Source organism: Pongo abelii, chromosome 4 (assembly GCF_028885655.2).
Source record: "Pongo abelii isolate AG06213 chromosome 4, NHGRI_mPonAbe1-v2.0_pri, whole genome shotgun sequence".
In the NCBI taxonomy this organism is placed as follows: domain Eukaryota; kingdom Metazoa; phylum Chordata; class Mammalia; order Primates; family Hominidae; genus Pongo; species Pongo abelii.
In genome coordinates this window covers 110,318,971-110,344,950 of record NC_071989.2, presented here as the reverse complement: position 1 = coordinate 110,344,950, position 25,980 = coordinate 110,318,971, and the positions used below count along the sequence as shown (strand labels likewise).

The window sequence follows — 25,980 nt, the reverse complement described above, 5'->3', positions numbered from 1 at the left end:
TTTCGGGTACACAATTATATACACATATGTAATAATCACATGTAATATAATGTATATAGTTAGAATACATAGCTGGGTTCAAAAGTGAAAAAAACTCCTGACTATTATAATCAATGAGGAAACATGCAGCCCTAGTGACAATCTGGAATTGAAACTCCCTGAGTGTAGCATATGCAGATATATATATATATATATGACAAGTGGGTAATGACAATCAAGACTGCAACCCTAGGAAAATTGGAATTTCTATTCCTTAATAATGCTAGCAGTGGACAAAGAGCTGTCCCATCAGTGAAGAAGACAGTGTACATTCTCTACATTCCTATGAAATGTAGAAAGACAAGGTCCGTAAGAAGTTGTTCACCAGATCTTTGTTGGCAATAGAAACACCCATGAAAAACCAGCACTTCTAAAACTGTGGTTCCTGTGGATGTGAGCATTTTCCCACAACGATTGTTTGGAGGGGGTCTTAAATGTGTGTGAAGTAGGAGACAGTGGCGTCTATGTATTAATCAACTCCCCCTAATCTCCTCCTTAAATGACAGAATAGCTTCACAACTATGAAAATTCTCCACAAATCCCTGGCTTCAGCATTAATTGAAGACAAAGTATGCTTAAACTGCAAAATAATTATGAGTAAAATGAGAATAATAACAAATCCCAGCATAGAATCCTCGACTTTCCCATATTACCTTCCCCACTGCAAGGCTTTATGGTGAGCAAAGGGAGATGAAGAAAAATTGCAGAGAAGACAGAAGACAGCAAAGGGTCCTAAGGGTGATTTGGAATAATAACTAGAAGGATACATTCACACTAAATCTGAAAGTTCAGAGAAGGGACTAGAAGAAAGGGATTTCAAAATATTTGTAACTGAAAGGATTAAATGCCATAAAAAGCTTCAGTTGTGCAACATAAAGGGCCAAACTTGTCATAAAGGTCTCAGTGCTTGATTTTTAAGAATGATTTTAAAGGAAAGGTAAGATTTAAAAAGGTAGTGTTCCAAATACATAGCTTCTGGTGGAGAAAAAAAAGTTAAATAGGAAGAAACAAGTACCTTTTGCTACCTGAGTGGTGCCAAGAAAAAGAAGCAAAAGCGAAAATATTAGAATCCTGTAAGACAAAACAAGCACATAATTGGGGACTCACAATTACTCCTACTCAACAAAACAAACAATAGTGACAAATTAACAAAAAAGTTCCATTTCTGTCTCACTCTCCAACCCTCCCTCTCTCACTCTCACTTTCTCCACTCTGTTTGATTATGGTTTTGTTGTAATCAAATACCTAAAGTTGCTTTTTTTTTTTTCATGTTTCTCTATTAAAGCACTACAGACAATAATGGTAGTCCAGAATGGCTATGGACTTGGTGGATTAATTTTCTTTTTGCCGCTGTCATTGCATGGTGTACATTAATACCATTGTCATGCTTTCCAAACAATATGCCAGGTGACTATAAAATGTAATTTATTAAATTAGAGGATAGTAGTTTCTTCCACCATGGTTCTTATTCTCATAGAATGACTATATTACATTATTTATACAATTAGTATGCCTCTCGCTGTAGTGGTTTGTCATAGAGATACAGTGTCAAGTGCTAGTGTTATTTAAGCAAATAAAGCAGCATTACAGCCAAATATTATTGATTTATGTACCAGAATTTCTTCTTTTTATTTAGTTTTGAGACAGGGCCTTGCTCTGTCACTCAGGCTGAGTGCAGTGGTATGATCACAGATCACTGCAGCCTCAAACTTCTGGGCTCAAGTCATCCTCCTGCCTCACCTCCAGAGTAGAATTGGACTACAGGTGCATGCCACCATGTTCAGCAAGTTTTTAAAATTTTTCCTTTTTTTTGTAGAGATGGAGTCTTGCTATGTTGTGCAGGCCAGTCTTAAACTCCTGGCCTCAAACTATCCTTCCACCTTAGCTTCACAACGCATTGAGATTACACGTGTAAGCCACCACACCTGGACCAGAATTTCATTAGAATTAGTGCATATTTTTGTTTCTCATTATTTCCTTTTAAAAATGCTTTATATCTAGAGTTCATACAGTGTCGTGAAAACTGAAGCATATTTAAATCTACTTACCTAGCATTTAATGTATTGACTACCTTAGAATTGTTGTGAGATAAAATAATAACTGTTAAAATTTTCTTAGAAACACTGAAAAATGCATGTAAAGTCAAAGAAATCAAATAACTCTCCTGATTATAGTACATTTCATGGGCACAAAATAGTTTTAGTTATATCAAAGATTATTCCCTCATATTTTAGAGCAAATCAACTGTGGCTAAATTTTAAAATAAATTAAAATTTTATTTACTCAGTCATAGGTGCTACATTTCAAGTATTTAACGGCCACGTGTAGCTAGTGGCTACAGTATTGGACTGGGCAGATATGGAAAGTTTTCATTATCACAGAATGTTCTTCAGGACAACATTGTTTTAGAAGATTGTGTCTTTTAATTAATGAGATTGACTTTAGCTTGTTCAAAAATAACTCATTTGCCATTTCAGGATTAATTGAATTTATTAGGGTGTGTATGTATGTTTTATGTATGGGTTTTAGTTATTTGAATATATCATAAGTTTTTTTACTTGTTTATATATAGGTTCAACACGGATAAAAGCTGGGAAACGTAAACAGCTTCATTTGTTTGACAGCAAACTTAAAGATCTGGAACTTGGAACTAGTATCAAGGATTTATGTGCTGCTCTTTGGGTAAAGTAAAATATTTTACTTGAACAAGCCAACTAAGTTGACCTGTGTAATTTTCTAATAGTGAACTTATGAAAATACCCATAAAGGGTTCAACCTAAATCTGGGTGAGACTTTTTTTTTCTTTTTTATTATTATATTTAAAGTTTTAGGGTACATGTGCACAACGTGCAGGTTAGTTACATATGTATACATGTGCCATGTTGGTGTGCTGAACCAAGTAACTCATTATTTAACATTAGGTATATCTCCAAATGCTATCCCTCTCCGCTCCACCCACCCCACAACAGGCCCCGGTGTGTGATGTTCCCCTTCCTGTGTCCATGTGTTCTCATTGTTCAATTCCCACCTATGAGTGAGAACATGCGGTGTTTGGTTTTTCGTTCTTGCAATAGTTTGCTGAGAATGATGGTTTCCAGCTTCATCCATGTCCCTACAAAGGACATGAACTCATCATTTTTTATGGCTGCATAGTATTCCATGGTGTATATGTGCCACATTTTCTTAATCCAGTCTATCATTGTTGCACATTTGGGTTGGTTCCAAGTCTTTGCTATTGTGAATAGTGCCACAGTAAACATACATGTGCATATGTCTTTATAGCAGCATGATTTATAATCCTTTGGGTACATACCCAGTAATGGGATGGCTGGATCAAATGGTATTTCTAGTTCTAGATCTCTGAGGAATTGCCACATTGACTTCCACAATGGTTGAACTAGTTTACAGTCCCACCAGCAGTGTAAAAGTGTTCCTATTTCTCCACATCCTCTCCAGCACCTGTTGTTTCCTGACTTTTTAATGATTGCCATTCTAACTGATGTGAGATGGTATCTCATTGTGGTTTTGGTTTGCATTTCTCTGATGGCCAGTGATGATGAGCATTTTTTCATGTGTCTTTTGGCTGCATAAATGTTTTCTTTTGAGAAGTGTCTGTTCATATCCTTTGCCCACTTTTTGATGGGGTTGTTTGTTTTTTTCCTGTAATTTGTTGGAGTTCTTTGTAGATTCTGGATATTAGCCCTTTGTCAGATGAGTAGATTGCAAAAATTTTCTCCCATTCTGTAGGTTGCCTGTTCACTCCAATCGTAGTTTCTTTTGCTGTGCAGAAGCTCTTGAGTTTCATTAGATCCCATTTGTCAATTTTGGCTTTTGTTGCCATTGCTTTTGGTGTTTTAGACATGAAGTCCTTGCCCATGCCTATGTTCTGAATGGTATTGCCTAGGTTTTCTTATAGGGTTTTTATGGTTTCAGGTCTAACATTTAAGTCTTTAATCCATCTTGAATTGATTTTGGTATGAGGTGTAAGGAAGGGATCCAGTTTCAGCTTTCTACACGTGGCTAGCCAGTTTTCCCAGCACAGTTTATTAAATAGGGAATCGTTTCCCCGTTGTTTGTTTTTCTCAGGTTTGTCAAAGAACAGATGGTTGTAGATATGCGGCATTATTTCTGAGGGCTCTGGTCTGTTCCATTGGTCTATATCTCTGTTTTGGTACCAGTACCATGCTGTTTTGGTACTGTAGCCTTGTAGTATATTTTGAAGACAGGTAGCGTGGTGCCTCCAGCTTTGTTCTTTTGGCTTAGGATTGACTTGGCAATGTGGGCTCTTTTTTGGTTCCATATGAACTTTAAAGTAGTTTTTTCCAATTCTGTGAAGAAAGTCATTGGTAGCTTGATGGGGATGGCATTGAATCTATAGATTACCTTGGGCAGTATGGTCATTTTCACGATATTGATTCTTTCTACCCATGAGCATGGAATGTTCTTCCATTTGTTTGTATCCTCTTTTATTTCATTGAGCAGTGGTTTGTAGTTCTCCTTGAAGAGGTTCTTCACGTCCCTTGTAAGTTGTATTCCTAGATATTTTATTATCTTTGAAGCAATTGTGAATGGGAGTTCATTCATGATTTGGCTGTTTGTCTGTTACTGGTGTATAAGAATGCTTGTGATTTTTGCACATTGATTTTGTATCCTGAGACTTTGCTGAAGTTGCTTATCAGCTTAAGGAGATTTTGGGCTGAGACGATGGGGTTTTCTAGATATACAATCATGTCATCTGCAAACAGGGACAATTTGACTTCCTCTTTTCCTAATTGAATACCCTTTATTTCCTTCTCCTGCCTGATTGCCCTGGCCAGAACTTCCAACACTGTGCTGAATAGGAGTGGTGAGAGAGGGCATCCCTGTCTTGTGCCAGTTTTCAAAGGGAATGCTTCCAGTTTTTGCCCATTCAATATGATATTGGCTGTGGTTTTGTCATAGATAGCTCTTATTATTTTGAGGCACATCCCATCAATACCTAATTTATTGAAAGTTTTTAGCATGAAGAGTTGTTGAATTTTGTCAAAGGCCTTTTCTGCATATGTTGAGATAATCATATGGTTTTTGTCGTTTGTTCTGTTTATATACTGGATTATGTTTATTGATTTGCATATGTTGAACCAGCCTTGCATCCCAGGGATGAAGCCCACTTGATCATGGTGGATAAGCTTTTTGATGTGCTAATGGATTCAGTTTACCAGTATTTTATTGAGGATTTTTGTATCAAGACTTTTGAAGTCTTTTAACTAACTTGTTCACTTTACAGATAATAAAAAATAGGGCTGGCTTTGCCAATAACTTGACTAGTGTCAGAGATTGGCACCAGGTATTTTCCTTCTATTTCTTTTAGTTTTATATTATTTTGTGTTAATTTTTTCTCTGCAGAAGTAAATAAGGCATTTAATGGGATGACATGCATGTATCAACATTATCTTTTTTATTATGTTTAAATAACTCAGAAGAGAACTCTAGAAGTTGAAAAATAGTCCCACAAACATCATGTTTTGTGGAAAATATCTCAATATTAAATGAAGAAAATCTTTGTTTTTCTAAGTGAAACAAGGTCTACAATGTAGACATTGTGGAGTTAAAAAACACCAACTTTTAAATAATGATTTGACTTTCCATTTGTTTTCTCTTCTGCTATTCATAACTTCATCCTTCCTGTTGTTTGCAAAATTGTATTTCTCATACACAGATTGTATCACACCATTTCTCAGATTATTTGATAGATGAATTTCATACCCTTTAATAGAACTTTGAAGATCTTTCACTGTAGCATCAACTGAATTTTCCTATCCCATTTTCTTAGAATTTTATCCCTCTCTCCTCCACATTCCAGCCACTTGGTCTTTCCTGGACACATTAGGTAATTTTATAGTCCTGTATTTTGGTAGGTGCTAATCTATCTATTTAAAATGTCATTCTCTCTCTTCTCTATTATAAAAAAACTTTTTGTCAAATCTCACCTTATATTCCCAGGCAAAATGAGTTTCTCCCTCCTTAATGTTTTCATAGATCTTTGTTATAACATAATGTTTTATATATATATATATATATATATATATATATATTCTTTTGTTATACTGGTTTAATCCTAAAACAAATGTATATGTTATATAAAATCAGATATATGTTTACTTGTTTCTGTTCTGTGTTTATCTTTTAATCAAATCATAAACCATTCCTCCTAATTGGTTACATTTAATTCAGATTTGTATTTAGTTTTAATTTTTATCAAAATATTACATGTACATATATTTTAACAATACAGAAGCCAATTAGTTATAATCTCTTTCATATTGTTAAAAATTAAGACACAATTATTAAAAACACTTCAAAAAATTTAAACATGAGTGTTTTAAGGTTTTTTATTTTGTTTTAAGTTTACTACCAGAAAAGAAAAAAAAAAAGCAAGCCAATTCCAATTCTTCTTACTTGGAAATGGAGGATTTTATTATTATTGTTAGACAGGATGTAAAACAATATAATGCCTGGTAACAGTCTCAGACTTCTGACTAACGTCTAACTGAGTAGATAACTATACAATATCTGATTTCTTTTTAAAGTTTATCGGAAGGTGGCACTTTTAGAATTGCAGAGTGAGAAACGTGGAAAATCCTGACCTCCAAAATGTGGTGGTAAAACTGGCAGAATTGTCAACAACTATTTTGAAACTCTGGAAATTAAGCAAAGGCATACAATAAATTGAAAGCATTTATTCAAGAGTTATTGAACATTGGTTAGAAGAGTAGGGTCTGTGGCATTTAAATTTGGGACTGCATCCATTGTCTTTTCTTTCCTCCCTACCCTCCATGTCTTGGTAACAGTGAAGGCTAACAGTCTTCCTGCCACTTGAGGTGGTTGATCTAGTTTTGAGCTCCATGGAAAAGTCCTGGGACATTGTAGTCAGCAATTACAATATTGGTGGCCAATCTTTGGAAAAGGCCAGCATCGTAGCTACCAGAGGCAGCAATACTTGTTAGGGGAAACAGTAAACCAGCCAAAAATGTAAAAGGTATATCTGGCCAATGATACTGGGCTTTGAAAGCCTTAATATATTCATGGGGATCTGAAAGGGTTCACACACTCAGGAGAGGTCAGAGATGGCCCCAGTTATCTACTGGTTCCTGGCTGAGCACAAGTCCTTACATAAACAGAAAGTGAAAGTCAAAGCAGGTTGTAAACTGCCTGAAACTTGAATATGTGATCCAATTCATGTACAGATCCCCTCAGCAAAAAGTGGAAGCCCTACTGACTCAAGATATTTAAGTAAAACCCCTGCCCAATTATTGGGTGGCCATCAAGTTATGCTGACCCAGGGTGACTCCTGGGAAGCCAGGCTTAAAAATGAGGAAAATAATTAAAAATAGAACATAGGCTTCAGTGGCTGCATACTCCTAGGAAGATAAAATTTATTTAATTAGCCCTGAAAAGTAATAAACAAAAGACAGAAAACAGCAATAACGCAACTCCTGATGGTGGGGAAGTCAGAATCCAGAAAAGCTACAACGTATTATTTAAAGTATCCAATTTTCAACAAAACCTCATGAAAAATGCAAAGAAAGAAGAAATTGTGGCCCATATAAAGAAAACGTCAGTACAAAGTGTCTCTGAGGTGGCTCAGGTGTTGGATGTAGTAAACAAAGACTTCATGTAAACTATTATAAGAATGTTCAAAAGAATTTTTTAAATGTTTGCTTTTTCCTTTCTTTTCTTTTTTTTTTTTGGAGGGGGCAGGGTCTCACTCTGTCACCCAGGCTGAAACGCAGCAGCATGATCATGGCTCACTGCAGCCTCAGTCTCCCTCAGCCCCCCTGAGTAGCTGGGACTGTAGGTGCACATCACCATACCCAGCTAATTTTTAAATTTTATGTAGAGAAATCTCACTGTTGAGATTTCTCTACCTGTTGCCCAGGCTGGTCTTGAACTGGGCTTATGTGAGATATCTGTGATTTTAGATTAGGGGAAGAATTGCACAAAAAATTAGGGAGACTACATAACCAAAGTTTCCTTTTATCTTGATAAAAGAGTGGAAAATTGACTGGAAAATAATAAAACTAAAAAAGAGTGTTTGGAGGAACTTAACTTGCTAAAGGCCAATTGTCTTTCTCTATTAATTCTATAGTTCTATCCCTCATGGTTCATGCCATTTGGTTTGGATCATTTTCTTGAAATCCAATGGCTGTTTACAAACTCTTGACACAAGGACAACTAGGAAATCATTCCAACAAAGAAATCATATGTCATCATCAGTAGAAGACTTATTGACTAGGAGCTGGTTTAAATATACTTCTCCTGAGTGTCTAGGCATAGATTTTAAAAAATAGTCTTTTCTTGTAATGAATTTTTATTAAAGTGAGACAGAAAACTAGCTATTTTTCGAATGGATTATCTACTCTTACCATGTTTCTTGCAGGTCATTATATTTTTTAAAACATTTTTCCAAAAAGGAAAGGAAAGAGTTTATGAAAATGTCAGTAATTTTAATAGTTTTAAAGTAGACAAGATAGATGCAAGTAAAATAAAATAGAAAAGCTAAAACAAATACAAAATATTTAACATTTTTATGCAGTTATAATATCCACGAGGTTAAAAGTTATAAATGTAAAAGTAGTTGGAATTAGACTTTAAGAACAGAAAGTAGAACAGAGGGTAAGAACAAAAGCTACCTCTCTATAGCTGTAAGAATAAAATGGATTAGAAACATTTAAAAAAGAATAAAAACATAAAGTTTGGAGGTTAGGAAAGATCACAGAAAAGCAAAAAGCAAAAAAAAAATCCTGGATGGAATTTGGTAAGGAATAATATTTTATAGAGGAAAAGCTCCCTCTAAATGTGTGGAACAGAGAGCTCAACTCTCTTATCCTTTTTCTTCATCTCACATGTAAGTTTCCTGCCTTATTGGAGGGACTATATATTTGCATAATAGGACTCAGATGAATAAGGAAGTGTCAATGAATATTATGATATTAAAAATCTTGTGAACTGTAAAAGACAAAATGAATGTGAGCTATTATTGCTATGTGACTGTTAATTGTTGACAAAATAAATCAAAGGAAGCTGCTGTCCAAATTATTTAGTCATCTTCCTATTTGTAGTTAAAACAATGAATTTCCTTTGAAAGCAAGTAAATTGCTATCATAGAGAGAAGAATCAATATAAATCCTATTTAAATAACATAATTTTCAAAACTATATTAGAGAGTGCCAAGATGTCTGACTAGAAGCAGCTAGTGTGTGCTGTTCTCATGGAGAGGAGAGTGGCAAGTAAACACTAGCTTATCAACTGGCCTGTCCAGGAGGACACATTGGGATTCATCAAGGAAGCAACATGACCCATGGAGAAGAGGGAAGACTGAGACAGGACAGTTGCCCACCTGGGATTGGTATAGAGTCATGGTAGGCTCTCCACGGAGGGGAAACAGCAAGTGAGTGAGAGCTCCCAGGGTCCCACACTTCTGCCACAGATCTTTGCAACCCTGGGCACAGGAGATTCCCCCAACCCGCTCCATCCAGGGCCTCCAGAATGACATGAAGAGCTGCATGGAGCCTGTGCAGAGCTGCTGTTCAGGTACATGCCAAATCCCAGGGCAATGGACTCCTGAACACCCCTATGCTAGCAGCTGTGTTTCTGCCAATAAAGGAGGCCAGGTTCTCTCACATGCACCCAGGATAGGGGCCATATCCACAGTGCTGATAAGCAAGATGGACTGAGGGCCTAGCCTCCACTACACCTTGCCAGACAAAGTCCACTGGCGTGGGATGCTAGCACAGCCAACCCACCCCTGCCTGAGCTCTCAGGCTGGTAGCAGCTCTGTATATCCCTGGGATGGGGCTCCCAGAGGTAACAGACAGGCCTGGTATTTATGCCACTCTACTGCCCTCAGGCTCGATAGGGAGCAATGAGCTTAAGGACTATTGCAGGCCTCCTGCACAGTGCAGCTTCCTTATACAAAAGCAACCAGATTGTTTTCCACATGGAATCCTGCCCCTGTGACTCCTCACTGGGCAGGGCCTCTCCACCTGGGCACCCAGCACAGTCACCCTGCCCCAACATGAACCCTTCAGTTGATGATGGCTCTGCATTTCTCTGGGGAGGAAATTCCAGAGACAACTCACAGCCCCTCTGCCCTTGCTGCTGCAGTGGTACCACGGTTACTATCCTTAGGCTGGGAAAGAGATAAAGGGTATGAGTGCTTTACTCACACCTCCGGCATGCCATGGCTGCCCTGTGGAGAAAAGACCAGTCTTCCTTGCCTGTGAGCCCCCTGCTCACTACTAGGCAGGGCACCTCGGCTTGGGCCTGCAACACAGGTGCTTCACCCTGGCTAATCATACCAATTGGTGTGCTTCTCTGGAGTGGAGCCCCAAGAGATTAATGAAAGGCCCTCTGCCATTGCCACTGCCAAGATCCTTGCCCCTGGTGCCTCCAAGCCAGGGAGGGAAGAAAAAGCATCAGCTTGCCCCAGGGCTATGATGCGCAGCCCGGAAATGCCAAGCTGAGATCTGCAGCCAGTGCTAGTTGGAAAGGAGCCCACACTCTCAGAGCACTGAGAGAGCATGGCTGCAAATACAAGGAAATACAGAGGTGCTGCATGGCTGAGCAAGAGCCCACCTACTGTCCATGATGCTTACGTGCCATCTACTGGATTGTAGCCTAAACTTCAACACTGAAAATACTTGGCTAATATATCCCGCTATGAAACCAAGCACAGGAATTCTGTCACAAATAAAGATGCTGCACAAAGACTTGGCCCTCTGAAAACATCCAGAAATGAAGTCAACTGACTCTAGTCAAATTACACCATGGTTAAAGGAACATAGCCCACACACATGAGTAAGAACCAGCACAAAAAGCCTGGCAACTCTAAAAGCCAGAATGTCTTTTTACTTCCAAACAACCTCACTAGCTCCCCAGCAATGCTTATTCACCAGGATGAAATGGCTGAAATGACAGAATTCAGAATCTGCATGGAAATGAAGATTTTAGATATTCAGAAGAATGCTGAAACCCATCCCAAGGAATATAAGGAATCCAGTAAAATGATGAAAGTGATGAAAGATTAAGTAGCCATTTTAAGAAAGAACCAAATCTAGATGATACAGCTGAAAAACGCACTACAAGAATTTCATAACATAATTGGGAGTATTATCGGTTGAGGAAAGAATCTCGGAGCTTGAAGACCAGTGGTTTGAATTAACTCAGACAAAAATAAAGAAGAATTTTGCAAAATGGACAAAACCTAAAAGAAATATGAGATTATGTTAATAGACCAAATCTATGACTCACTGGCATCCCTGAAAGACAGGGAGAAAGAGCAAGCAACTTGGAAAACATTTTTGAGGATATTGTCCACAAAAATTTCCCCAATCTCACTAGAGAGGTCAATACAAAAATCAGGAAATTCAGGCGAGGCGCAGTGGCTCACGCCTGTAATCCCAGGACTTTGGGGGGCCGAGGCAGGCGGATCACGAGGTCAGGAGATCAAGACCATCCTGGCTAACACGGTGAAACCCCATCTCTACTAAAAATACAAAAAATTAGCTGGGCGTGGTGGCGGGTGCCTGTAGTCTCAGCTACTTGGGAGGCTTAGGCAGGAGAATGGCATGAACCCGGGAGACAGAGCTTGCAGTGAGCTGAGATCGTGCCACTGCACTCCAGCCTGGGCAATAGAGCGAGACTCCGTCTCAAAAAAAAAAAAAATCAGGAAATTCAAAGTACCCTTGTGAGATATTATACAAGATGACTATCTCAAAGAGACATAGTTATCAGATCCTCCAAGGTCACTGCAAAGTAAAAAACACTAAAGGCAGCTAGAGTGAAGGGAAAGGTCACCTACTGCTACAGTAGACCTGTCAGCAGAAACTCTACAACCAGAAGAGATTGGGGGTCTATATTCAGGAATTTTAAAGAAAAGAAATTAGAACCAAGAATTTCATATCCAACCAAACTAAGCTTCATAATCCAAAGAGAAATAAAATACTTTTTAGACAAGCAAATACTAAGAGAATTTATTACCACCAAGCCTGCCTTATAAGAAGTTCCTAAGGCGATGCTAATCATGGAAATGAAACACCATTACTGACCACCACAAAAACACACTCAAGTACTATTGACACTATAAAGCAAATACACAATCAAGTCTACATAACAACCAGCTAACCACACAATGATAGGATCAAATCCATACATATGAATATTAACCTTGAACAGAAATGGGTTATAGCTCCCACTTAAAAGGCACAGACTGTCAAGTCGGATAATAAAGCAAGACCTAACTGTATGCTATCTTCAAGAGACCCATCTCACATGCAAGGACACCCATAGGCTCAAAGTAAAAGGATGGAGAAATATCTATCAAGCAAGTGGAAAGCAATAAAAAGCAGGGATTGCTATTCTTATTTCAGGCAAAACCAACTTTAAACCAGCAATCATCAAAAAGGACAAAGGGGGGAATTATATAATGACAAAGGTTGAACTCAACAAGCAGAGCTAACTCCCCTAAATATATATGCAACCAATACTGGAATGCCCAGTCTCATAAAACAATTTCTCAGAGACTTGTGAAGAGACTTAGATAACTGCACAATAACAGTGGGAGACTTCAACACCCCACTGACAGTATTGGACAGATCACTGAGGCAGAATACTAACAAAGATATTTGGGACCTAAACCTGACACTTGACCAAATGTACCTAACAGTCATCTATGGAACACTCCATCTAACCAAAACAAAATATACATTCTTCTCATCTGCACATGGCACATCCTCTAAAATTGACCACACAATCATCCATAAAGCAATTCTTAACAAATTCAAATAAAATGAAATCATACCAACTGCACTCTCAAACAACAGTGCAATAAAAATAGAAATTGATATCAAGAAGATCTCTCAAAACCATACAATTACATGGAAATTAAACAGTCTGCTCCTGAATGACTTTTGGGTAAACAATAAAATTAAGGCAGAAATCAAGAAATTCTCTGAAAGTAATGAAAACAAAGATGCAACATACCAGAATCTCTGGAACACAGCTAAAGCATTGTTAAGAAGGAAGTTTATAGTGCTAAACACTCACATAAAAAAGTTACAAATGTCTCAAATTAACAATCTAACATCACACCTAGGGAAACTAAAAATAAGAGCAAACCAACTCCAAAGGTAGCAGAAGAAAAGAAGGAAACAAAATCGGAGCTGAACTGAACAAAACGAAGATGAGAAAAACCATAAAAAGATCAATGAAATGAAACGTTTATTCTTAGGAAGAATAAGATTGATAGACCACTAGGTAGACAAATAAAGAAGAAAAGAGACAAGATATAAATAAACATAATCAGAAATGACAAAGGGGAAATTACCACTAACCTCACAGTTATACAAAAAATCCTCAGAGACTATTACAAGCACTGCTATGCACACAAACTAGAAAATCTGGAAGAAACGGATAAATTTCTGGAAGCATGCAACCTTCTAAGATTGAACCAGGAAGAAATTGAAACCCTGAACAGACAAGTATTGAGTTCCAAAATTGAATCAATTATAAGAAAAACGACCAACCAACCAGAAAAGACTCTGCATGAAACAGATTCACAGCCAAATTCTTTTTTTTTTTTTCTTTTACTTTTTAATAGGTAATATTTTTACATGATTCAGAATTTGAAAGGATTCAGTGATAAGTCTATCTGTCCCCTGTATTTTTCCCTGGAGTCATCTGCAAATGTTATTAATTTCATATTTATGTGTCCAGGGATGTCTTGCAGCTATATAAGCAAATATCTTCAAAATAATATGTCTTAATATATTTTTGTACCCCTTTTGTTAAAAGTAATGAATGCATGCTTTACACACTCTTCCGCACCTAGCTTTTTTCATCTAATGCAATATGCCGAGGGGATCTTCCACATCAGTTGTATATCTTAGTTTAGCATTTAAGGCATTTCATCTGCTCAAAATTGTTTCCTGCTGTTTCTCATTATCTTTTTCTGTGAGGCCAATTCTTGCCTTTGGTCTCAATCTTTAGAGTATTATTTTCTAAACTGTGTTTTATATTCACAGTCAAATTCTACTAGACACATAAAGAAGAGCTGATAACCAATCCTACTGAAACTATTCTAAAAAAATCAAGGGGGAGGTACTCCTCCTTAACACGTTCTATGAGGCCAATGTCATTCTGATACCAAAACCTGGCAGAGACACAAGTGAAATAAGAACCCTTCAGGCCAACATCCCTGATGAACATAAATGCAAACACTCTCAGAAAAATACTAGCAAACTGAATCCAGGTGCACATCAAAAAACTAAACCACAACAATTGAGTAGGCTTTATTTCTGGGATGCAAGGTTGGTTCTACATACACAAATCACTAAATGTGATTCACCATATAAACAGAACTAAAAACAAAAGCACATGATCATCTCGATAGATGCAGAAAATCCTTTTGATAAAATTCAATATCCTTTTGGGTTAAAAATTTTGAACAGGGCCGGGCGTGGTGGTTCACACCTGTAATCCCAGCACTTTGGGAGGCTGAGGTGGCAAATCATGAGGTCAGGAGTTTGAGACTAGTCTGGCCAACATGGTGAAACTCTGTCTCTACCAAAATACAAAAAATTAGCAGGGCATAGTGGCGGGTGCCTGTAATCCCAGCCACTTGGGAGGCTGAGGCAGAAGAATTGCTTGAACCCAGGAGGCAGAGGTTGCGGTGAGCCGAGATTGCTCCACTGCACTCCAGCCTGGGCGACAGAGTGAGACTCTGTCTCAAAAAAAACAAAAAACAAAAAACAAAAAAACAAAAAACCTTTCAACAAACTAGGCATCAAAGGTACATACCTCAAAATAAGAGTCATCTACGACAAACCCATAACCAACCTCATACTGAATGGGGAAAAGCTGGAAATATTCCCCTTTGAAAACTGGAACAAGACAAGAATGCCCTCTCTCACCACTCCTGTTCAACCTAGTATTGGAAGTCCTGGCCAGAGCAATCAGACAAGAGAAAGAAATAAAGCACATCCAAATAGGAAGAGAGGAAGTCAAACTTATTTTCTTTACAGACAATGTAATACTATACCTAGAAAGCCCCATAGTATCTTCCCAGTGGCTCCCAGATTTCATAAACAACTTCAGCAAAGTTTCAGGGTACAAAGTCAATGTACAGAAATCAGTAGCATTTCTCTACACCAATAATGTCCAAGCTGAGAGCCAAATCAAGAATGCAATCCCATTCACGACAGCCACAAAAAGACTAAAATATAGGAATACAACTAACCAGGATGTTGAAAGATCCGTACAAGGAGAACTATAAAACACTGCTGAAAGAAATCAAAGACAACACAAACAAATGGAAAAATATTCCAGACTCATGAATAGGAAGAATCAATATAGTTAAAATGGCTATTCTGCCCAAAGCTATTTACAGATTTAATACTATCCTAATGAACTACCAATGACATTTTTCACAGAATTAGTAAAAACAGCCATTCTAGAATTCATTTGGAACATCATCAACAACAAAAACCCTCAAGAGCCAAAGCAATCCTAAGCAAAAAGAGCAAAGCTGGAGGATGACACTACCCAACTTCAAAATATACTACAAGGCTCCTAAAACGGCATGGTACTGGTACATAAACAGACACAGAGACCAATGGAACAGAATGGAGAACACAGAAATAAAGGTGCACACCTACAACCATCTGATCTTCAACAAAGCCACCAAATACAAGCAATAGGCAAATTACTCCCTATTCAATAAATGATGCTGGGATGACTGGCTAACTATATGTGGAATTGAAACTGGACCCCTACCTTTCATCATATACAAAAATCAACTCAAGATGGAATAAAGATTTAAATGTAAAATCTAAAGTATAAAAACCGTAGAAGACAATCTAGGAAACACCATTCTGGATGTTGGCCCAGGCAAAGACACGACGGAGACTCTGAAAACAATCATGACAAAAACAAAAATTGACAAGTGGGACTTAATTAAACTAAAGCGTTCTGCACAGCAAAAGAAACTATCAACAGAGTACACAGACAATCTACAGAATAGGAGAAAATATTTGCAAACTATGCATCTGACAAAGGTCTATAAAGAACTCAAACAAATCAGCAAGCAAAACAACCCCAAACAACCCCACTATAAAATGGGCAAAGGACATAAACAGACACTTTTTCAAAAGTGTCTTTTCAAAAGAAAACATACATGTGGCCAAAAAATATATGAAAAATGCTCAATGTCACTCATTATTAGGGAAATTCAGATCAAAACCACAATAAGATACCATTGCACACCAGCAAAAATGGCTATTTTAAAAAGTGGAAAAATAACATGCTGGTGTGGTTGCAGAGAAAAGGAACTCTTAAACACCGCTGGAGGGAGTATAAATCACTTCAGCCATTGTGGAAAGCAGTGTGGCAATTCCTCAAAGAAGTTAAAACAGAACTACCATTTGACCCAGCAATCCCATTACTGGATATAAACCCAAAGGAATATAAATTGTTCTATCATAAAGACACATGCATGCATATGTTCATAACAGTACTATTCACAATAGCAAATACATGGAATCCACCTAGATGCTCATTAGTGGTGAAATGGATAAAGAAAATGTAGTATATATACACCATGGAATACTATGCTGCTATATAAAAATGAGATTTTAGTTTTCACTGGAACATGGAAGGAGCTGGAGGCCATTATCCTAAGCAAATTGACTCAAAAACAGAAAATCAAATACCTCATGTCCTCACTTATAAGTGGGAGCTAAAGTCCATTGAGTACACATGGACACAAAGAAGGGAGCAATAGCCACTGGGGTCTGTTTGAAAGTAGAGGGTGGGAGAAGGGTGAGCATTGAAAAACTACCTATTGAGTATTATTCTGATTATCTGGGTGACAAAATTTTCTGAAACCACACCCCCTTATGACATGCAATTTACCCATGTAACAAACCTAAAATGAAAGTTGAAAACAAAATGAAAGAAAACAAAATTATAGTTATCACTTTTATTTAGGTCAGAAATTTTGTAGTAGTTTTAGTCTCTGAATCATCTAGGTGTGACTCTAAATAAACTGGTTTTTCTGAAAATACAAGAAGTGAAATGCCAGCAGAGCTAGCAAAAAAAATTTTTAATTTGCAATTAGCAGCATTTTCTAGAGGAGATATTTTATTCTGATGGACAGATTGATGAGCCATTATTTTCTATGGCTAATTATGGCTATTTAGCATAAAGAATCAAGAACAGATCAAATAAGTTAAATCACAAAGTAAAACAAAGAGTGCAAAGTGATTTATTGGTCTCCTCTTTAACTTATGTTTTCATCCTTTTTGTCTCTAGGGAAAGGTCTTTTACTGGCAGAATCAGTGTCTTCTGCCATGCAAACTTGATTAAGGTAGGGAGTAAATCTATGCTTGAAAGATAAAATTCTAGAATTAGTTGGAACACTATATGTCCCACCTTCAATGAGCCCTGGTTGAGATTTTACAAACCCTTTCCTCCCTGCAACATTCCTCTGCCTTTATTTCCTCCTCATCATTTGTTTCTGACTTCTATTAGAGGACTATCCTTAGCTTAAAACTACTTTTCTGCAGCCTTTATAACTTATACTTTATATATTTGCAGATGCTACTCTTATTTCAGACTCTTACTAAGTAAGCACATGTAGGAGTACCTAGCCTAACTGGAAAGCAATCCTAGACCAGAATGAACCCCTTCTTGTATGGAAAAAACCTTGGTTGTAGACAAATTCTGTGATTAACAAGGGCTACCTAATAGCCACAGTACTGCGAAATAGGGATGGTTGAATAGAACTGTCTGCTACTGTACAGCACTATTCTGATTTCTCCCTTTTTATATCAACATCTGTCAGAATTGAGCCTGAGTTCACTGCATAAAACTCTTTGTATATTTATTTGTGTATCTATCTGGCTTTCACCTTTCCCTGTCATATTTATTTCTAAGAAAAGAAATAGACTTTTTAAAATGCAGGAAATCCTGGGTATTTTATTGGAAGGGAATCTATGGCATTCTTAATATTTGCTATTCTCACAGTCCCTTTCAGAATACAGTGCCCAGAAATATTTCCTTGTGCATTGGTTACCATGCTATGTATAATGTAGTCCAAATGTTTTAGCCAAAACTGTTACAGTTTTTGGCATCAGCACTTGAGCTTAATAAAGCAATTTTTAGATTACTCCTAAACCTGGGAAATGTCCTAATTTGAAAAAAATGTCCAGTAAGGACACCTTGTTGAAGAGTGACTAACTAATCTAGTCAATCCTCTTTTGGGGGAAAGCATAAATAAGAGGAAGAGTGGGAAACTCAAACAACACAACTTTGATATACTGACATAGCAAAAATAAAAGTACAAAGGGCATTGAGAAAGAGAAGTAAATATGAAGAAAATAGTCACTAGCTAAAATAGACCTAGATGAATACACAATAAGGAGACAGAAGTAAGTTGAATATCTGGGTCTTTGAAGTAATTAAGACTTACTCTGAATGATGTCTCACTTGTTTTCTGTCTTTTTTTGAGATGGAGTCTCGCTCTGTCTCCAGGCTGAAGTGCAGTGGCACCATCTCAGCTCATTGCAAGCTCCACCTTCCGGGTTCACGCCATTCTCCTGCCTCAGCCTCTCGAGTAGCTGGGACAACAGGCGCCTGCCACTATGCCCGGCTAATTTTTTGTATTTTTAGTAGAGACAGGGTTTCACCATGTTAGCCAGAATGGTCTCGATCTCCTGACCTTGTGATCCACCTGCCTTGACCTCTCAAAATGTTGGGATTACAGGTGTGAGCCACTGCACCCAGCCTAATTTTTGTATTTTTAGTAGCGACGGGGTTTCACCATGTTGGCCAGGCTGGTCTTGAACTCCTGACCTCGTGATCTGCCCACCTCGGCCTCCCAAAGTGCTGGGAATACAGGCGTGAGCCACTGTGCCCAACCTGTTGTCTCATTTCTTTATGAATGCTGAATTGTTTAGCTACTGAGAAAGTGTATTAGTTTTCTTACTTTTATGTTTAAACTTATGATAAATTGCATCAGTGGAATTAACAGTGTCTGTTCCTTTTAATCTGAAAGAGCTTAAACACAAAAATTATCTAGTGCAATGATTCTGTGTGATTTCCAGACCAGCAACATCAGCATCACGTGGGAATTTATTAGAAATGCAAATTCTCAGGCCCTACTCCAGACTCCAGATTCAGAAATCTGGAATGGGAGCTGCGATCTGTGTTTTATACCATGCAGATAATTCAAGGCACGCTAAAGTTTGCAAACAACAAATCTCATAATCCAGTGCAATCCTTTAATTTTATAAATTAAGAAATTAATGTTTATTTTTACTAGACACTTGCTATGTGCCAGAAGTTGTATTAAACCATTACATATATTCAATTATCATAACCACTCAGAAAAATAGACATTCTTGTTTCTCGTTTACAGATAGTGAAACAGTAATTTAAAAAGAATGAGTAATTTTTCCAAAAAAACATACATTATGCACACACATACACACACAAACACACATATCCATTACTTGTGGCTTAATTGAGGCTAAGAGCATAAGAATAAGTGTTGTATTTGACTCTAAATCCAGAAATCTGCCTAGTGTAATATAATACTTCCTAAAAACGAGATATGGAGAAACGGTGATTTGCTTATTGATGCTCCAAAAATCAGTTCCAGGGCCAAGATTAAAAACTAGATTTATTTCTTATTCTGCCTGTTGCAGCTAGTACAGACCAATATTTTTATATAAAATCATAGGATATAGCTATAACTCTCATTAGGGTAAATGTGCTTAATATTCAGTTCTCAATAATTATTTTAAAATAAATGAATAAATAACATTTGTGAACTAGAAGAACGTATGAAAAAAGCTGTAATTCTCTAGTTAATCAATATTTGAATCTACTACATAAAATAAGTAAATAAAAAATAAAGGTAAAATAAACTATAGAATAAATAGAAAGAATAATCTACATTTAAAATTAGATAATAAAGTAAAAGTAAAGTAAAAAGTAATCACAAAACTGTAATTCAGAAATTTATTTAACAGAGGTGCTAAAAAACTTCATGGAAAAATTAAAACTTTATGCAACATTATTAAAGATGACTGGGATAAATTGATAGCTAAACCATGTTAATGTTTGAAATGACAATCTTCATGTAGGTTAGTTTTTTCTTAAATAATCTATGAATCCAATGCAAGTATAATCAATACTATGGAAAAAATTTTATTTTTTAGAAAATGAGAAACTGATTATACAATTTGTATGGCAGAATAAGGGAATGGATACCTAAAACAAAGAGCACTGGGCCTATTTCCCATTAAGACTCACTAGAAAAACCACAGTAGTAAAAACAGTGTAACATTTCCTTGATATAGATTAACAGATCAATGTAACAGAACTGAGAATTCAGCAACAGACTAAATATTACACATAAGAACTTGCTATGTAATAGAAGAGTCACTGCAGAGATAATTGTTCAGTAGAAGTGATAGCCAATTTGGCTATTTGTGAAAAATGACCATGGATTTCTACCTCCTATTATGTATAAAAGTGATTTCCAGGTTAATAAAATGTGATTAGATAAAACACAGTTAATGTTAAAAATGAAAGAAATACCTTTGTGGCATAGAGGTTGGAAAATGTTAAACAAGATTGCAATAGTATTAAATATGAATTCGAACTTTATGGATTAGATATATCAAGTCAAGGATTTCTGTTCTATGAAAGAAACTGTAGACCACATTAATAGATGGGTGACAGATATCTAAATCCAAGTGATTACTGTTTAGAATAAACAAGCAATTTTTAGAAAATCTACCCCAAAATTTCAGGAAGCCTAACAGAGATAGAAAGAGCCAGTTCATACACACAAAAAGAATCCCAATAGCTAAGAACTGTGTAAAGAAAGTTTCAATTAGATTTGAAGTTAGAGAAATAGGAAATAAAGCATTGTGGTACTACTTTATACTTGTTACCATTGCAACATTTTGAAAGCCAGCTAATAACACCAAGTGTTTGTGATTATGTTATCTACTGCTGCATAATAAACTACCCCATAACTCAGTGGCTTAAAACAATATAAAATATATTTTGCTCATGAGAATGCAATTTGGACAGGGCTTGTCCCTCTCAACTATACTTGGGGTCAGCTAGAGCAGCAGTCCCCAACATTTTGGCACCAGGGACCAGTTTTGTGGAAGAAATTTTTTCTGGGGTGGAGGCGCTGGTTTTAGGATGATTCAAGCTCATGACATTTATTGTGCACTTTATTTCTATTATTATTACATACTCACAATAATGTAGAATCAGTGGGAGCCCTGAGCTTGTTTTCCTGCCACTAGATCATCCCATCTAGGGGTGATGGGAGACAGTGACAGATAAACAGGTATTAGATTCTCATGGCGATTGCACAATCTAAATCCCTCGCATGTGCAGTTCACAATAGAGTTTGTGCTCCTATGATAATTTAATGCCGCTGCTGATCTAACAGGACACAGAGCGTGCCTGCCGCTCACCTCCTGCTGCACGGCTTGTTTCCTAACAGGCCATGGACCGGCCTCTTACTCCTTCTACAGAGGCTGGGGATCCCTGAGCTAGAGTGATCAAAGTCTGGAGAATGGAACCATCTGAAGACTTGTTTGCTCTGTGGTTTTTTGATACTGTCTGTTTGCTAGAATACCCATACGTATCCTCTGCATCTCTCTTGGGCTTTTTTACAACATGTTGACTGAGTCCCAAGGCAAAAGTTCTGAGAGTGTGAAAGATCCCAGCAAAAGTCATACTTTCATTTTATGACCCAACCTCAGAAGTCATGTAGCATTATTTGTTTCGTTGTGACAATTAGAAAGCCTTTCCAAGTTTAATGACCTTTTTATGTGGAAATGACATAGTTCTGGATGGGCATGCTAAACCATAAATATTTCTTTGATAACTTTTAGAAAGTACAAGCTAAATGAAGAAAATGAAACACTACCATCATTGTGGTGGTATAATCATTTTAGTGTAACCTGATACATTCTGGCGAACAATCTGGAGAAATAGTGGAATAAAGTATGCTAAATCCTTATGCCCTAGGAATTCCTTTCTAGGATATATGCTTCTAGAGACACTCTATCACTGGACCTTAAAGTACGTGCACGGGGATGTTTAATGTAGCGTAGTTTGTGATAGTAGGGAGTTGAAGGCAAGACAAGTGTTTAATCTTATGGGAATGAATAAATATGGCAGAATCACACTATGTAAAATTAGATAGCACTGAGAATTTGAACTAGTTGAGTTTGCAGACTATGATCACACCTAACAGGGACATTTAGGGCCAGAAAAAGAAAATTTAAATAAATTAGAAATATATAAACATAAAATAGCACTAAATATATTTTCAGTGAGATACTCATAACCAAGGAAATACAGAAACTAATTTGGAAGTTAATATTTTACTATCTTTTTAATTACTCTGTGTAGTATAATAGATAATAATAAACCATCACATCTTAATAAGCCTTCTAAATAAGTTCCACAAGTTTACCAAAATGCAAAATTTAAATAATTTAATTATTTGTATAGGTAGATTTCCAAGAGTAAAATATAAAACATTTTCTGCAGTCCTACTGGTTTTTCTTGAGTATTGCTTAAATTTTCTTTGTTTTGTGTTTTAGTTGAATAAAAAAGACTTGCTTAAAAAAATAAGTAGACAAGCAAAAGTAAGGAGAAATTCTAGATATATGGTTAATAATTTACCTATTTTTCTCTAATCTTTACAAAAAAATTCCAAGCCCATAAATAAAAATTAAAGTAGTATGAAGAGCAAATCAAAATTTAAATGGTCAAAAACAAACTTTCTTTTACAGAATTTGTATATTGGCGAATCATAGATTGTTGTTTGGATCTATCTGATCTATCTATCTATCTATCTATCTATCTATCTATCTATCTATCAATTTTCAGTTTAGATTGGGAATGGTAAATTTTTGTAGACAGATCATTAGCATTTGGTTCTGTCTATTCCTCTTTATCTAACAAAATAAAATAATTGATATATAACTTATTTTTATTTCAGATTCTGATGAAGAATCCAGTGTTCTTATGCCTAGCTCTGTCAAAAGCTACAGAATATTTAGTTATTATTGGAGCTTCTGAATTTTTGCCTATATATTTAGAAAATCAGTTTATATTAACACCCACTGTGGCAACTACACTTGCAGGTAGATTTACCTTCTTATTGTGTCATTTCAAAAATTTTGCACGTCTTATTGTATGTACTTATGAAATACTTGAAATAAATAAAAATATAAAGAATTATATACCTAGATATGGTTTGTGCAGATTTTACAAATATGAGCACTTTACCATCATAGTGTCAATATTTTTAACATATAAATCCTTGTAAAAACTTCTGTATTCCTCCTTTATCCCATTTATCTTCATTCCTTTTCACAGGTAATCACTCTTCTGAAGTCAGAGTGAATCATTCCCATGCATGTTTGTACATCTTTACTGCTTATGTGCTTGTCTATATACATCTATTTCTAAAATTTATGTATCACTTTATACATACTCTTCTGCAGCTTATTTTTTCATCAGAAATTATGTTCTTTAGATTTGTGTTGATCTATATCTATTTAATGCATTTCAGTTTGCTATTTTATTTTACGATCCTATTTTATGAGTATGCTATTGTTTATTTATTATCCAATTAATGGATATGTTGTTGCCTCCCACTTTTTCTCTCTTCCAACCAATGTAGTAATGAACAGGTTTGTTGATTTCTCCTTCTTACATTTGTAAAAGTTGATGTAAGTTTAGACATTGAAGGGAAATTGCTATTGTGTACATTTACAATTTTATGAGATATTGAGAATTGGCTCTCCAAAAGAGGTTGCAAATGGAATTAAATGTTTTAAAGTTTTAGCATTAATAGGAAAGTTGTAAATGCAATGATTTGTTTTAGAGTGTAAAAGGTCAAGGATGCATCCAGTAACTTTTAGGATAACCAATAAAGTAGTAGTAGTAAGAGACTATATTAATAGGAAACATTTAATTAATTAAAAAAAGAAAGGAACGACAGAAAACAAAAAGCATGTGGGCAAAATAGAAAGCAAATAAAATGTGCAGAAATCCTGAGTATAAATTTAAACCTTTTATAGAGTACATTTTTTTATAAAAGGCTTGTCTGACTGCAAATTGTCCAAAAAGTCAAAATAGATCAGCTTTCAAGGGCCATAATGACAAATTTTTTCGTGAGCACACCGGGTTTGAGGCACTCTGATTAATCAAATCAGCAGAACTTGAGGAGTAAATTCATTCCATTTATTTCTTATTATATTTAATTAAGGCTATTATCAATGGATTCCAAGAACCAGGGCAAGGCTACACGCAGTATTGACTTTAACCATCCCCTCAAGGTCCTGGATCTAGCCAGCTGAACAAATCCTTAAGCCATCAAGGTCTATCTTAGAAAATCAGGTGGCTTTCTCCTTAAGTTTCTCTACTGACCTTTCCACTTAGCCTGAGATATCAAAGTATAACAGAATACATTAGCAATTGCAAATTCTACCTTGGCAAGAATGAAATTTGGGGTAATTTTATCATCTTAATAATGTTGATCAGTAAGTGAGGCTGACCAGAGTGCTTTCCAGGAATGAGGTGGTGTCATTGATTATTTCAAGTAAAGTCACAGACAAATTTTGCCCTATAGTTTCTAATGTATTACTCTCATCATAAAGATGGCTTCAGTAAGGCTGTGTATGAATAGCATACCACTAATCTTGCCAGGAAGCTCCCTTGAGTAACTGAGCATAACTTCATTTTAGAGAAATTTCTAATCTTCGAAGAGCTATGTGATCTGCTGGTGGTGATATAAACACTTGATGATCTTTTATGACCACCCCTATGTTCTTGAATCTATCATTTCCATTTGACAAATAAGGCTTGTCCAATAGTTATGAGGCTGGTTTAATTCATCCCAAAATGAGAATATAAGTTCACAACGTCAAAAGATTGCTGTAAGTTAGGACTTCGGTTTTGACAAGATGGCAGTAGTAAGCTAGTAGTTGCTTTTCAAATGGTAGCTGTTTAAGGGAGTCAATGAGTGTTATACAACAACAGGTGTTTCTGAATGGAGCCTATATCTTTTATCTAGAGGCTGCAGTCCACAGAATTATCAGTGATGGAGATTTGTAGCTCATGGGGATCATTAAATTTCTAGCAACTCAAAGAAGAGAGTATGCCACAGCTTGCTTATCAGCTTCAATGTAGATTTGCGAATCACACTCCCTGTAAGTTAGCTGTTATAAAAGAATGTCCAAGACAGACATCTACCATCTCTGATACCCAGAGTCCAAAGTGACATTAGGCTCCCTTTTGGTTGGAGGGAAATGAGACACTTTTTTGCTTGACTTCCAGAGTAATTGAGCATTGTGAATCCATTTGCATAGTCCCCCAGAAACTTGATGTGCAGTCTTTGGGTTTTGTTGGGATTTATCAGTTACCCTTGCAGGTGAAGGTGTGATGATACCAAAGTTAGAGCCATTGAGTCTGAGGCTTGAGAGCCTCTAGCCAACTGCATATCATCTATCAGTGAAAGGTTTAGGCATCAGAAGGTAATGGGAATCACACTAAATTCTTATGCACCTTCTTGTAGCCAATGGCAGAGCTTCAGGTACTCCTGAGGAATAACTAAAGAATATTACAGTATTCTTACTGTAAAGGTATATTTGTGGTTTTTAAGCATGAATGAGAATTAGTCTTTGTCCTTGGGTGCCAATGGGATACAAAAGAATGTCTTGGCAAAGTCCAATACAGTATATTAAATGTAATCAGTCTGTGTAGTAGATTTGGTTACATCACAATGTCTGGAACAGCCAGGGTTATAAGAGCAATAACCAAATGCAGCAATAATCAATCCACTATAAACCT

General features: G+C 36.4%; 1 protein-coding gene across 5 annotated transcripts in view; it reads left to right on the top strand.

The window, feature by feature from the left end:
• The window catches only part of SLCO6A1 (solute carrier organic anion transporter family member 6A1), a 149,017-nt gene that overhangs the window by 50,364 nt on the left and 72,673 nt on the right, over positions 1 to 25,980 (top strand). For 4 of the 5 annotated variants that reach the window (XR_008525406.2, XR_008525407.2, XM_009240933.3 and 1 more), the window contains exons 5-7: positions 1,325 to 1,446; positions 2,612 to 2,721; positions 23,123 to 23,267. Coding sequence is in view for 3 of the 5 variants with exons in the window: in XM_009240933.3 (XP_009239208.1) it covers positions 1,325 to 1,446; positions 2,612 to 2,721; positions 23,123 to 23,267 (377 nt within the window). In the remaining 2 variants the exon portion in view is untranslated. The remainder of the gene's footprint in view (positions 1 to 1,324; positions 1,447 to 2,611; positions 2,722 to 23,122; positions 23,268 to 25,980) is intronic. The other variant, XM_054555760.2, reaches the window with a different exon arrangement.